Source organism: Rhinoderma darwinii, chromosome 4 (assembly GCF_050947455.1).
Source record: "Rhinoderma darwinii isolate aRhiDar2 chromosome 4, aRhiDar2.hap1, whole genome shotgun sequence".
NCBI lineage: Eukaryota > Metazoa > Chordata > Amphibia > Anura > Rhinodermatidae > Rhinoderma > Rhinoderma darwinii.
This window is the reverse complement of record NC_134690.1, coordinates 142,970,029-142,986,003: the sequence shown is the minus strand read 5'-3', so window position 1 is coordinate 142,986,003 and position 15,975 is coordinate 142,970,029. Positions and strand designations below refer to the sequence as shown.

Genomic DNA, 15,975 nt, shown 5'->3' with positions numbered 1-15,975 from the left:
AAAGGCATAGCTAGAGACATAGCAAATTCCATAGACATGATAATAGCAGAAGACCCTGAATCCACGAAGGCACTGCCGGTAGCAGACCTACCACCAAAAGAGACCTGAAAGGGAAGCAAGATTTTATTACGTTTCATATTTACGGGAAATACCTGTGCGCCCAAGTGACCTCTCCGATGATCACTTAGGCGCGGAAGTTTTCCGGCTGCTTATTCTTACGCCTAGGACAGGTGTTCACTTGATGCTTGTCATCCCCACAATAGAAGCAGAGACCATTCTTCCTGCGGAACTCTCTACGTTGTTGGGGGGACACGGAGGCCCCGAGTTGCATAGGTACCTCCGAGTCTTCCGTGGAAGAGCGAAGCGACGGGACCTAGGGAGGCATCATGGGGGAGTCAGAGGGGTAAACACAAAAACATTCAAGTTGTCGTTCCCTGAGACATCGGTCAAGTCGTACCGCTAAAGCCATAACCTGGTCTAGGGAGTCAGAAGAGGGATAGCTAACTAGCAGGTCTTCCAGGGCGTTCGACAGACCCAACCTAAACTGGCACCTTAAGGCAGGGTCATTCCACCGAGAAGCTACGCACCACTTCCCAAAGTCAGAACAATACTCCTCAACAGGTCTCTTACCCTGACGTAAGGTCACCAGCTGACTCTCGGCAAAGGCAGTCCTGTTAGTCTCGTCATAAATGAGTCCGAGAGCAGAAAAGAAAAGAACAACGGAGGAAAGTTCAGGGGCGTCAGGAGCCAAGGAGAAGGCCCATTCTTGGGGCCCTTCCTGGAGCCGGGACATAATTATACCCACCCGCTGGCTCTCAGAACCTGAGGAGTGAGGCTTTAAGCGAAAATAGAGCCTACAACTCTCCCGAAAGGAGAGAAAAGTCTTCCGGTCCCCTGAGAACCGGTCAGGCAACTTGAGGTGGGGTTCAAGAGGTGAGGTGAGGGGCACTACCATGGTAGCGTCAGGCTGGTTGACCCTCTGAGCCAGGGCCTGGACCTGTAGGGAGAGACCCTGCATTTGCTGAGCCAGGGTCTCAAGGGGTTCCATAGTAGTGTGAGGGACCAGGGTAGACTAGGTATAAGGGCTTGTGATTATGTTTTGGTGGGGGTGGGGAAAGACAAGTGAGCCCTAATCTACCCGCCACTCAGTCCCTGCCTACTTGCAACGACCCGCCCTAGGCGACGGGTTACAACTGGGCGACAGTCCCTACGCTCAATAAGTGCACAACGGACAAACAGACAAGGGTAGACAAAGCTAAGGGAAATGGGGCAGTTGCCCACGGCAACACCGTGAGCAACAAGAGTGGTGAACGAGCCGAGTCAAACCAGGAGTGTACGAGGTACCAAACGCAGAGCAGGAGAGTAGTGAACAAGCCGAGTCAAACCAGGAGTGTACGAGGTACCAAACGCAGAGCAGGAGAGTAGTCAGTAAGCCAGGGTCAGTATGAAGCAGGGTCAAATAGTTAGAAGCTGCAGCAGGGCCAGGAAACCAAACGAGAAGAATCACAAGCAAGGAGGAACAGGAAAGGCAGGTATAAATAGACAGAGGGCGGGAGCTAGCTCCGTCTGGCCAGGCTGTGATAGGCTCTCCCACTCCTAAGCCTGCCATCCTGAGTGGTGGAAGATGGAGTCAGTCTCACAGACATAGAAGCAGGTGCAGACTGATTACCTATGGGCGTTGACACAGAAGCTGTGCCTGGCAGATCCTTTACAATACCACTTGAAAAATTCCTTGAGGGGTGTAGTTTCCCAAATGGAGTCACTTTTGGGGGGTTTCCACTTCACTGGTACTTTAGGAGCTTTACAAATGCGACATGGTGCAGAGAAATCAATCCAGCAAAATCAGTGCTCCAAATGCTAAATGGCGTGCCTTCCCTTCCGAGTCCTGCCGCTTGCCCAAACAGCCGTTTATGACCACATGTTTGGTATTTCCGTACTCTGGAGAAGTTGCTTTACAAATGTTGCGGTGCTTTTCCTCATTTATTTGTTGAAAAAATTACAAATTTTGAGGTAAAGCTACATCTTATTCTAAAAGAATGTCATTTTTCATTTTCACTGCCCAATTCTAATGAAATCTATGAAAGACCTGTGGGGTTAAAATGCTCACTACACACCTAGATGAATTCCTCCAGAGGTGTAGTTTCCCAAATGGAGTCACTTTTGCGGGGTTTTCACTGCACTGGTACCTTTACAAATGCGACATGGTGCAGATAAATCAATCCAGCACTCTAAAAGCTAAATGGCCTGCCTTCCATTCCGCGTCCTGCCACTTGCCCAAACAGCAGTTTATGACCACATATTTGGTATTTCCATACTCTGGAGAAGTTGCGTTACAAATGTTGGGGTGCTTATCCTCATTTATTTGTTGAAAAAATTACAAATTTTGAGGTAAAGCTACATCTTATCGGAAAATAATGTAATTTTTCATTTTCACTTCCCAATTCTAACGAAATCTATGTGACACCTGTGGGGTCAAAATGTTCACTACACCCCTAGATGAATTCCTCAATGGGTGTGGTTTCCAAAATGGGGTATTTTTTGGGGTGTTTCCTTTGTTTCAGCACCGCAAGACCTCTTCTAACCTAACATGGTGGCTGAAAAATAATCTAAGAAAAGGAAGGCCCTAAAATCCACTAGGTGCTCCTTTGCTTCTGGGGCCTTTGTTTCAGTCCATTAGCACACTAGGGCCACATGCGGGATATTTATAAAAACTGGAGAATCATGGCAATAAATATTCAGTTGTATGTCTCTGGTGAAACCTTCAGTATTACAGGAAAAATTGCTTAAAATTGAATTTGTGCAAAAAACAAATGAAATTTGCAAATTTTCCTTCCACTTTGCATGGAGGTGGAAACATTATGTTTTGGGGGTGTTTCTCTGCTAAGGGCACAGAACTACTTCACCGCATCAATGGGAGAATGGATGGAGCCATGTACCGTCAAATCCTGAGTGACAACCTCCTTCCCTCCACCAGGACATTAAAAATGGCTCGTGGCTGGGTCTTCCAGCACGACAATGACCCGAAACATACAGCCAAGGCAACAAAGGAGTGGCTCAAAAAGAAGCACATTAAGGTCATGGAGTGGCCTAGCCAGTCTCCAGACCTTAATCCTATCGAAAACTTATGGAGGGAGCTGAAGATCCGAGTTGCCAAGCGACAGCCTCGAAATCTTAATGATTTACAGATGATCTGCAAAGAGGAGTGGGCCAAAATTCCATTTAACATGTGTGCAAACCTCATCATCAACTACAAAAAAAACGTCTGACTGCTGTACTTGCCAACAAGGGTTTTGCCACCAAGCATTAAGTCTTGTTTGCCAAAGGGATCAAATACTTATTTCTCTGTGCACAATGCAAATAAATATATATAATTTTGACAATGTGATTTTCTGTTTTTTTTTAATATAATCTATCTCTCACTGGTAAAATTACCCTAGCCTAAAAATTCTAGACTGTTCATGTCTTTGACAGTGGGCAAACTTACAAAATCAGCAAGGGATCAAATACTTCTTTATACAGCTAAGGAAATAAGTCACTAATGTACTTTAATTTAAAATTCAGTATTAAATGGTGCAGTTCAAACCCAGTGAATTGTTCCCGGAAAACCTGTAGCTTTTCTTATATTGATCATAAGATGACACGGCCCCATGTGACTGAGGGCTTGCTCCCTGTGTTGTTAGTGTCGGCGTGTTATCAATGGCATGACCGCAAGGGGCTGTCACATTGCCTATTGCTGGAGTCCCCGAGCAGAGCATCAGTTAGCGCTTTTCTCGGGACTCCCGCACTGCTCCCGACATTCGGTCATTGACTTTCAGGGGTTTCCCATCGCTGGAGTACCCGAGCAGAGCATCAGTTTATGCTCTGCTCTGGGTCTCCAGTACTACTATCAATGTCACTGTACATATATGGTCAGTGACTTCAGGGGTTTCCTATCGCTGGAGTCCCCAGCAGAGCATCAACTGATGCTCTGCCTGGGGACTTCAGCAATACTGCCAATGTCACTGTTACTGTCCATATATGGACAGTGACGTCGGAAGCAGTACTGGAGTCCCCAGGCAGAGCATCAGATGATGCTCTGCCTCGGGACTCCAGCACTGCTGCCAACCAGAGGCATAGCTAGGGGTTTAGCACATGGGGTGAAAAACATATCTGAGTAGGCCCCAACCCAGTGGGCCCCCTTAACACATGTTTACAACTGAAGAGGCACATTCTAATTATATACCAGCCTTCATCCCTGTATATAACCCCATCATCTCTGTATATAACCCCCATCATCCCTGAATATACCAGACATCATCCCTGTATATAACCACTATCAACTCTGTATATACCAGCCTGGCTAGTATATACAGGTAAGATGGGGGTTATAAACAGGGATGATGGTTGGTGTATACAGGGATGATGGGAGTTGTATACAGGGATGATCGCTGGTATACACAGGGATGATGGGGGTTTTATATATATTGGGATGATGGCTGGTATACACGGGGATGATGGGGGTTAATGCAGGGAAGATGGCTGGACTACCCATCATTCCTGTATATAACAACCATAATCCCTGTATATAACAACCATAATCCCTGTATACAACCGTCATCCCTGTATATAAACCCCATTATCCCTGTATATACCAGCCAGGCTACCCCTGCCATATAAGTTTGTATGGTGCAAAACTACTGCTCCCTGAATAACCCGAACAACGGTAAGGATATGCTGGGTGTTGCTGTTTCACAAAAAAAATCATACCACCCATCATCTCACTGCAGATCATACAGTGACTTCAGTACTGATTAAAGGCAGAATAAACATTTACATTAAGTGACTCTCTGGTTTCGACTTTTCAGATTCTAGTTGTTATTTTTCTCTTTTCTTCTCCATCTGGTCCAGACCTCTATGATGACTTCTCCCGGCCACAGCCCTTTTCTGCAGTTTGCCGCTCAGATGTCTTCAGCTTTTCATTTTTCAGACATGTCTGCACCTATAAACGGAGATAAAATGATCATGGTACCACACATTATGCACCTAGATATAATAGCGCCATACACTGCACCTCTAATTATAATAGCACAATACATTGTGTCCCCGATGATAGCACCATACACTGTGTCCCACACAGACACAGTGCTCCATGTAGATAGTGCCCCAATAGATCCCCTGTAGATAGTACCCACCTACAGCCCCCTGTAGATAGTGCCCCACATATAGCCCCCCCTGTAGATAGTGCCCCACATATAGCCCCCTGTAGATAGCACCCCACATATAGCCCTCCTTTGTAGATAATGCCCCACATATATAGCACCCCTTGTATATAGTGCCCCAAATGTAGCCCCCCGGTAGATGGTTCCCTACTTATAGCCCCCCTGTAGATAGTGTCCCACATATACCCTTCCATGTAGATTGTGTCCCAGATATAGCTCTCCTACCGTAGAAAATGTCACTCACACTTTTAAGTGAAAAAAAAATAATTTACATACTCACCTTGATCCCGCCCCCGCGCCGTCCTGTGTCAATGCAGGCCTGCTCTCTTGTGAGCAAGTCTGCTGGGGCTGAACGACGCAAGTGTCGTTGAAAGAAGCGGATTGGCAGGGCAGAATGACTGCCCTGTCAATCAGCGCCTTTCAACAATGGAAGCGCTAGCGTCGTTGAAAGGTGCTGATTGGCGGGGCAAGTCATTCTGCCCTGCCAATCAGCGCTTATGCATGTAATTGTACCTGTGTCCTATAGATGCAGGTACAATTATAGCAGGAGTGGGTGGCGGTGACTGGTTTCACTTGCGCCAGTCGCAGTGGGCCCCACCATCTCAGTGGGCCCGGGACCACCGCCCACACTGCAAGCTACGCTATTGCTGGCAACATCACTGTCACTGCCCATATATGGACAGTGATGTCAGCAGCCGTACTGGAGTCCCCAGGCAGAGCATCAGCTGATGCTCTGCCCGGGGTCTCCAGCACTGCTCCCGACGTCATTGTCCATATATTGTCAGTGACTTCAGGGGCTTCCTATCGCTGGAGTTCCCGAGCAGAGCATCAGATGATGCTCTGCTTGGGGACTACTGTACTGCTGCCGACGTCACTGTCCATATATCGTCAGTGACTTCAGGGGTTTCCTATCGCTGGAGTTCCCAGCAGAGCATCAGCTGATGCTCTGCCTGGGGACTCTAGCACTGCGGCCAACGTCACTGTCTATATATGGACAGTGATGTCGGCAGTAGTACTGAAGTCCCGAGGCAGTGCATTAGCTGATGCTCTGCCCGGGGACTCCAGTACTGCTTTGGACGTCACTGTCCATATATGGACAGTGAATTCAGGGGTTTCCTATCGCTGAAGTCCCCGAGTAGAGCATCAGCTAGCGCTTTGCTCAAGACTCCAGCACTGCTCCTGAAATTTGGTCAGTGACTTCAGGGGTTTCTGATCGCTGGAGTTCCCGAGCAGTGCATCAGCTGATGCTCTGCCTGTGGAATCAAGCACTGCTACCAATCTCACTGTCCCTATATGGACAGTGACATCAGCAGTTGCACTGAAGTTCCCGAGCAGAGCATCAGCTGATGTTCTGCTCGGGAACTCCAGTGATAGGAAACCCCTGATGTCACTGACCAAATGTCAGGAGCAGTGCTGGAGTCCCGAGTAAAGCACTAGCTAATGCTCTGCTCTGGGACTCTAGCAATAGGCAATGTGACAGCCCCTTGTGGTCATGCCATTGATAACACGCCAACATGAATAGCACAGGAAGCAAGACCTCAGTCCCGTGGGACCGTGTCGGCAAGTCATCAATATTAGAAAAGCTACAGGACTTCTGGGAACAATTCACCAGGTTTGTACTGCACCATTTAGTACCAATTGTTACATTAAAGTGCATTAGTAAGTGACTTCTTTTTACATAAAAATATTAATGCAATGGAATTTTTGCAAATTTTCGTCCCCGGATAACCCCTTTTTAACACTATACTTTCAGATAGGGAAATCAGATTTTGCGCGCCATTGGGGACATGAGCTGATGTCACTGGTGACAACCTCTGCACAGGGCTATGAAATATATGGTGCTGTAAAGCAATAGGAAATAAATAATGATATTAAAAAAAGCTTTGATATTAAAAACAGTTGTTAATCCTACTTTGTCTTTTCACAGTAGTTTTAGTGCTCCTTGAGTACGTTCAGTTTTTTTTTATGTCACATTCAAACTTACTGCTTTAATTCAAATATATACTGTCATTGCGATGAGATACAAACATATAAATATATTTTATTTAAATGACAGTGATAAATAGCCACATTACCTCCAGAGTTCCATTGGCAGAGTAGGCAGCATATGTGTACAGAATTTCCTGACTTTTGGTCTCTTCATCACACTGCTGTCCGCTTGGATAATAGCACTGGCCATTGTTCAGAGTGATTGTATTTGGAGAAGAGCCTGGTAGGTCAAGTAAGACTGAATAATTTACTAACTGAACTTCTTTTAAGCCTATTGAAGTCCATAGAAGTGCTATCTTTTTTGCTGGGTCTGTTTTATTGACCGAAATCTGTGTGAAATATCTGGAAGGTAAAAAAAATGATTTAACATAAGATCTGAAAAGTGTTTAAAAATGTATGATAGACCTTTCTTCGATATGGACTCTTAGTCTATATAAAAGCCGAAGAAAAGCAGACTTTCCTTCTCTTTGGTTTTCATCTATTGATAGATTTTTGAATAACAAGTAAAAAAAATAATCTGAAATCTGCTACATTTCACATATTGCATAAAGACCATAATGAATAAATCATAATACAGTTTATTAATATGTCATACAACAAGGGGGAATTTCAGCAATTTTCTTCCACTTATCTATAGAAAATTAGCCATGTAACTTACACCTACAGTATAGAACATCTTTAGACAACGAATATTCTCTCTCTGTACAAAGCCATGACCATTATGACAGGTCTGTTTTCAAACAAATCCTGACCGATTGCAATGACATCCAATAGGGTCTGTCAGGCTTTTGTCAGTGTTTTAGTGTTTTTGATGGCAAGAATAGTGGTGTAGACTAAGCCATTCTTTCAGAAAAAAGGAACACTTAACAGAGTGGGAGAAAAAAAATCCTAGTGTGAACAGAGACTTAGGGTATGTGCACACGTAGTGACCAAAAACGTCTGAAAATCCAGAGCTGTTTTCAAGGGAAAACAGACCCTGCTTTTCAGACGTTTTTTGACCAACTCACATTTTTCGCGGCGTTTTACGCACCGTTTTCGCGGCGTTTTTTACGTCCGTTTTTGGAGCTGTTTTCATTGGAGTCTATGAGAAAACAGCTCCAAAAACGTCCAAAGAAGTGTCCTGCACTTCTTTTGACGAGGCTGTATTTTTACGAGTCGTCTTTTGACAGCTGTCAAACGATGACGCGTAAATAACAGGTCATCTGCACAGTACGTCGGCAAACCCATTCAAATGAATGGGCAGATGTTTGCCGACGTATTGTAGCCCTATTTTCAGACGTAAAACGAGGCATAATACGCCTCGTTTACGTCTGAAAATAGGTCATGTGAACCCAGCCTCAATGTTTATTTTTAATACGTATGTCAATTTCTCTGTCAGTGGCTCATTCCAAAAAATGTATCAGTGACAATATAGTCATGTAATTATATAAATTATTACCATGTTTTATTTAAAAATCTAATTTTAGCACATACTCAGAAATTAGAAATGGTTGTATGCATTACTTCTTGTGATGTCATTATGATTTTTTTGTATTTTTTTTTTTTTTGCACAGGCAGCTTTATAACTGGAAAATTCTCTCCAGGTCCTGATTCTAATTATTTTGTATTAATTTGTTTTGCGGAGGACTGAACCTGCTGTTTGATCAGAAAAGCATGTGAAGTATATATAATAAGAAGAAAAATCACTAAAATTTTAACTACTTCCACCACTGTAAAAAATTGAAAAATAATCAATTTAGCAGCTGCAACAGTTTTGGAGAAGCTGCAAGAGATGCACATGAGATATCTGTACATTGAATACTTGTTCAGCTGATTCCTTCCAACTCCTCCATAAAAATGTATGCTTAGCTGAGTGGAATCGGGCATGCTCAAATCCAACATGCACGATCCTTCTTATCCCCCAACATCTTTAGTCAGGAGGCCTTCAGACACATTGGATAGTCAGGCCATCGTTCATTATTATCTAATGTATACAGTTAGTTTAAACCCTTATTCACACAACAAATAGGACATGCTCTATTTTCGGCCGTTCACCCGGCCGCCCGCCTCCCATAGAAGTCTATGGGGCCGGGTAATACACGGCCATCACTGGAATGTGTCACGAGTGACTGCTGTGTCTACCGTCGCTTGCTCTCTCCTCACAGCGCAGAGTGCATGTGAGGAGGAGGAGGAGTTTATGGCATTCGAACGAATGGCTGTACGCTGGAGGTAAGTTTCTACAATGTGGGGGTGCTGTATACAGGGGTACTGTGTGGCAGGGCCCGTGTGTACAGCAGGTGGATTGGAGCACTGTGCTGGCTCCCTTCCCCTGCTTGTTTTAAAAGCACCTTGGCCGATGGCGCCGCTAGCAGCTGCTGCGGCAGCTACTGCTATAGCGATGCCACTATAGCAAAGCAGCGAGGTATCTCCCTGCTCTGCTATGTGCTAGCCCCACTTTAGCTCCCTGAAGGAGCAGAATCCCCATGTGTTTGCGGATTCCGCTCCTGGACAGAGCGCTTGATGTCTCTGTCCATAAATGGACAGTGACATCAGGGGAAACTCCTGAAGCTGAATCCCCGCACACTCTGTGACCGGGGATTCCACATCAGGTGAAGCCAGTAATGTTCAGTGTCCATAAATAGACACAGACGACAGGGGCTTTTCCTGAAGTGGAATCACCGGCCACATGGGGATTCCCCTTCAGGAGTTGCCCCTGATGTCACTGTCCAGATATGCCCGGCCCGGAACGGATGCAAAACGGATGCAAACCAGCTGGGAAAAACGGCCGTTTTTATCGGCCGACACTCGGGCTCGGTCGGGACCCTGTCGTGTGAATAAGGCATAAGGCTCTATTCTCAGTTACCCATAGGTTCATATGGTCCAAACATATACCATAAAATCTAGATACTGACAATATTAAAAGTGCAGTCTACACGACTATTCAACACTAGAATAAAAACAAACAAGAAAAAACTTGTTTAGGTATAAAATTTTTTACACTGAAAATCAATGGCAGACTTATGTAGCTGTATTGACAAACAGTTATATACATTTTTTGCATAGTTTTGCATACAGTTGAGCAGTCAAAAAAAAGTGCACCTCAACTGTATGCTCTAAACATGGAGTAAATAGAGACTTGCTACAGCAGAGTAAGTCAGGTCTCAATAGCAGAGCGCTAAGGAGAACCAATTCTTCTTTCTACATGTGTCACATGAGCAACAAAAATGTACAAGCCAACCTTGATCAGGTGTCCCCAGCATCTGGGGAGAGCTCATACGAAAACTCCTAAAAAAAAAAGCCATATTATTTCAGTACACATGTGACCCACAGCATTTTTTTGCTGAATCTTTTGCTTTCATTAAAAAAAATCTAACATGCTAGCAAATGTTTACCTAGTTGAAAAAAACTAGTAAGAAAAACACATCAATAACATTGATTTATTCGGAGAAGATAAATGATTTCCCTATACTAAACATCGTTGCTTTACTGGATAAGGTGAGTAACAAAGTAATGGCAGGAAGAATAGCGTTAATTAAAATGTGCTTACTGACCCAAATCCTATACGTGTTTGGTAATTAACCAATGAGGATCCTAAAAATATATTTTTCGTATATTTATGGGATTGTTTAGGGAATTGGTATAAAGATGGAAGCAACCCCAATAAAATTAGAGTATCTTCAACATCCAACAGGCCAGAGAGATTTAGCAGTCCCTGATGTCACAGGTACTACTGTAATGGCAGGAAGGAGGTGAAGGGAAAGTGAGCTATAATCTACCCACCGCCCTGTCCCTGCCTACTTGCAACGACCCGCCCTAGGCGACGGGGTACAACTGGGCGGCGGTCCCTACGCTGTCTAAGTGCACGGGAGAACAAACAGGGAACACGCAAGGGAAGGGGCAGTAGCCCACGGAACGCCGCGAGGAAACGGAGCGGTGAATGAGTAGTCCGGACCAGGATGAAGTGGAGTATACCCAAGTGAGCACGGAGGAGGAAGCAAGCCAGAGGCAAAGCAGGTTAAGCGGAACTGCAGCAAGGCAGAAGCACGGCAGAAGCAGGCTGGAGCAAGCAGCAGTGGGGCCAGGAATCCAGAAGAATTACAAGCACTGAGGAGGAGAACAAGGCAGGTAATAAAGGACAGGGGGCGGAGCTAACTCCGACTAACCAGGCCGCGTTAGGCTCTCCCACTCCTAAGCCTGCCACCCTGGTTGGTGTGAGATGGTGTCAGTCGAACAGGTCTGGCCTCAGGTGTGGATTGATTAATCCCAGGAGTATACCTAGACATAGTACCTGGCCGATCCCTAACAACTACATAGTGTAATGACGGGGTAGGGAGACAGACAGGTGAGCCCTAATCTACCTGCCACTCAGTCCCTGTCTACTTGCACGGCCCGTCCTAGGCGACGGCGTACAACTAGGCAACGGTCCCTACGCTCAATATGTGCATGACAGACAAACAGACAAAGGTACACAGAAGCTAAGGGAAATGGGGCAGTTGCCCACGGCAACACCGTCAACAACAAGAGTAGTGAACGAGCCGAGTCAAACCAGGAGTGTACGAGGTACCAAACGCAGAGCAGGAGCGTAATCAGTAAAGCCAGGGTCAAAATGAAGTAAGGTCAATAATGAAAGCAGGAGCAGCAGAGCCAGGAAACAGGAAAGAATCACAGGCAGAGACAAGCAGGAAATGAAGGTATAAATAGCAGAACCAGGGAAGTTGGAACCAGCGCTGAGAGTGTAGTTTTAGTAAAACGGAAAACTAGTTTCCAAGTTTAATTATTCTCGATTAAAATCGAAGCACAGGGGCTACGAAAAAATAAAGTGACAGGTAGGTCAGTCCAGAGTACAGAGAGAAGGAGTGGAAAGGCGGTAGCCTACGCGTTTCAGACCTTCGCTAGGTCCTTAGTCATGGCTTATGATAAGTCTGACTGTGCAGTCTAGACCTATTTATAGTCAGTTGATCTTGTAGATAATTACTTAATTAATTGCGGTTCACGGCCGGAGAGGAAAAGGAGGAGCCCCGTGAACCGCAATCTTTTGTCTGTTTCCTTGTTATGAATGAATCCGTTGTACGGTATGTAAAAGTTTTCTATGTTGTATACCTGAGGTTTAATTATAGAAACATACGTAAGTTTAGATTCTACCTTTGAAGTCCGCATTTGTTTTTATATTAATAATTATCGTAGGTACTTAGAATATGAACTATGTTCATGAAAACAGAAAACATCCGTTTTTTTGTTTCGATCTAATTATATTGTTTTAATATGATGTTGCCTTTTTTCCGGACGTAACAAAGAATAGAACAAATAGAAAAAAAATAGAAAACAGGGGGATTCAAAAGATTGCTATACTTTTCTAAGGTAACTTATTTATTTAAAATAGTTGTTATTAGTCTGGTGTATTGGTAATTATTATAGAAAAATTTCTTGTTAAGTCACCTTACGAGAAGCGAGTAACTTAGAGGAACTGACTATATGAGTGGGGTAACGCCTACCAATTAGAAGAGAAAATGATAATAAATAAATGAAGAACTATTGAATATATGTGAAAAAGGTAATAGAAAAGACGTGTATTTAAAATAATGATAAAAAACTGGTGTTTATATACCTTGATATATATGCTAGTGTCTTTAATGTTCTGATATTTAATTAATGTTTTCGGATTTCGTTGTTTATGATTTTTAAAATATTTTTGTTTTTTATTTTTTATTTATTGTTTAATTTTTTAGTAGTGGAATGATCATTAGTAGAGTGACTAAGTTTGTTAAATATAATAACTTTAACTTTATTTATAGAACTGGAAAATCTATTCGTTCTATATACCCAGATCAATTGTTTGAATTTATTTTTACTTCGTGTCATGAGATACGTAGTTGTATATTTATGTACGGACAAGATAGGTATTAATTTTGGTACTGATAAAAAGGATCAGTTGCATAGTTCAAAATTCATGTACTTTCTTTGATGTTTAAATTTGCGAACTTGAAAGTTTTATATGATTTTAACCAAAAAATGTGAATTTAAAGTACAGAGCTGGTTTTTGGGATCCTCCGACCACGTATGTTTAATCGACTGTCTACGATATAGTGATGTTCAGTCGGGGTCAGACCAGAGTGGTCTAGATGAGCTCTTTTCGTTTTTTTTGGGTTTTTTATTGATTCAAATTTATTGTATTCGTTTTCGTTGGAGAAAAAACTTTCCATATTCAAAAATTCACATTTTTTGGTTAAAATCATATAAAACTTTCAAGTTCGCAAATTTAAACATCAAAGAAAGTACATGAATTTTGAACTATGCAACTGATCCTTTTTATCAGTACCAAAATTAATACCTATCTTGTCCGTACATAAATATACAACTACGTATCTCATGACACGAAGTAAAAATAAATTCAAACAATTGATCTGGGTATATAGAACGAATAGATTTTCCAGTTCTATAAATAAAGTTAAAGTTATTATATTTAACAAACTTAGTCACTCTACTAATGATCATTCCACTACTAAAAAATTAAACAATAAATAAAAAATAAAAAACAAAAATATTTTAAAAATCATAAACAACGAAATCCGAAAACATTAATTAAATATCAGAACATTAAAGACACTAGCATATATATCAAGGTATATAAACACCAGTTTTTTATCATTATTTTAAATACACGTCTTTTCTATTACCTTTTTCACATATATTCAATAGTTCTTCATTTATTTATTATCATTTTCTCTTCTAATTGGTAGGCGTTACCCCACTCATATAGTCAGTTCCTCTAAGTTACTCGCTTCTCGTAAGGTGACTTAACAAGACATTTTTCTATAATAATTACCAATACACCAGACTAATAACAACTATTTTAAATAAATAAGTTACCTTAGAAAAGTATAGCAATCTTTTGAATCCCCCTGTTTTCTATTTTTTTTCTATTTGTTCTATTCTTTGTTACGTCCGGAAAAAAGGCAACATCATATTAAAACAATATAATTAGATCGAAACAAAAAAACGGATGTTTTCTGTTTTCATGAACATAGTTCATATTCTAAGTACCTACGATAATTATTAATATAAAAACAAATGCGGACTTCAAAGGTAGAATCTAAACTTACGTATGTTTCTATAATTAAACCTCAGGTATACAACATAGAAAACTTTTACATACCGTACAACGGATTCATTCATAACAAGGAAACAGACAAAAGATTGCGGTTCACGGGGCTCCTCCTTTTCCTCTCCGGCCGTGAACCGCAATTAATTAAGTAATTATCTACAAGATCAACTGACTATAAATAGGTCTAGACTGCACAGTCAGACTTATCATAAGCCATGACTAAGGACCTAGCGAAGGTCTGAAACGCGTAGGCTACCGCCTTTCCACTCCTTCTCTCTGTACTCTGGACTGACCTACCTGTCACTTTATTTTTTCGTAGCCCCTGTGCTTCGATTTTAATCGAGAATAATTAAACTTGGAAACTAGTTTTCCGTTTTACTAAAACTACACTCTCAGCGCTGGTTCCAACTTCCCTGGTTCTGCTGTATCTTCTGCGTGTGCCGACACGAGGATCCATGTTGCTGACTCCTATATCCTTTCCGTGACAAGGTGAGCTGGAGGAGTTCCTTCATATTTTTTCTTGTAAGGTATAAATAGACCGAGGGCGGGAGCTAGAACCGTCTGGACAGGCTGTGATAGGTTCTCCCACTCCTGAGCCTACCAGCCTGAGTGGTAGCAGATCGACTCACTCTATCAGACTTAGGAGCAGGTGCAGACTGATTAACCACAGGCGTCGACACAGAAGCTGTGTCTGGCAGATCCTTTACACATAGCTTCAAATCTTAAAACAGTATTCCCAGAATAGACAAATTATAACCTATCCACCGGATCTGTGATAATTGTTTGATCACCGTGAACTTCACTATTGGGACCCCCACCGATCGGGAGAATGGAGATCCCGAATCCCCTGTTCCTCCAACACTCTCTCACTGCAACTTCCGCCCGAAGTAAGGAGATACTTGTAGGGAATGGCGGTCGAGCATGCACCCGACACTCCATTCAACGTCTATTGGAATAACGGGTACAGCCGAGTACAGTGCTAGGCTGCTTCCATCAGTTTCATAGACATTAAATGGAGTGGCGGGCGTGTACTTGACAAGCATCTCTTTGGGAGGGGAAGGGGTGCAGTAAGGAGGAATGAAGGTTTCAGGACTTTTGTTTTCCCGATCAATGGTGGTCCCAGCAGTATGGCCCCCAGTGATCAGTCAATAATAATCTAATTGGTTGATTATTGTACAAACCCTTCATGCATATGGCGGGGTAGGATTGGATAACCGCAATCAGGATCAGGTTCAAATGTATAACAGAATTTGGTCATTATATAGCATCTTTCAGCTGCTTGAAATACGAGTCTTCTCCTTGGCCCCTCTGAACAAATATGTAACATTGAATATGATGCAAATGGTTTGGTTGTTAGTCAAAATAATTTGGAAAATGGAAGGGCAGTTTCAAATTAATATACAACTGGTCCCCTCTTTGCAGTTAAAACAGCTTTTACTCTTCTGGGAAGGCTTTCTACAAGATTTTGGAGTGTGTTTGTGGAAATTATTGTCATTCATCCAGTAGTAAATGTGTAAGGTGTGACACTGATGTTGGACGAGAAAGCCTGCCTCACAATCTTTGTTCTAGTTCATCCCAAAAGTGTTCAATGGGGTTGGGGTCAGGGCTCTGTGTAACGTCCGTGGTCGCTGACCACGAACTCCTCCCATCCTGTCGACGCCCTTCTCTTTAGAGATGTCTGCACATCTCAGTGACCTCTAGGGTGCA

At 42.8% G+C, this 15,975-nt stretch overlaps 1 protein-coding gene across 1 annotated transcript in view; it reads right to left on the bottom strand.

The window, feature by feature from the left end:
• NAALADL2 (N-acetylated alpha-linked acidic dipeptidase like 2) overlaps nucleotides 1-15,975 on the bottom strand; it is a 710,493-nt gene that overhangs the window by 475,124 nt on the left and 219,394 nt on the right. The window contains exon 3 of the mRNA XM_075863660.1: nucleotides 7,274-7,529. Coding sequence (XP_075719775.1) covers nucleotides 7,274-7,529 — 256 coding nt within the window. The remainder of the gene's footprint in view (nucleotides 1-7,273; nucleotides 7,530-15,975) is intronic.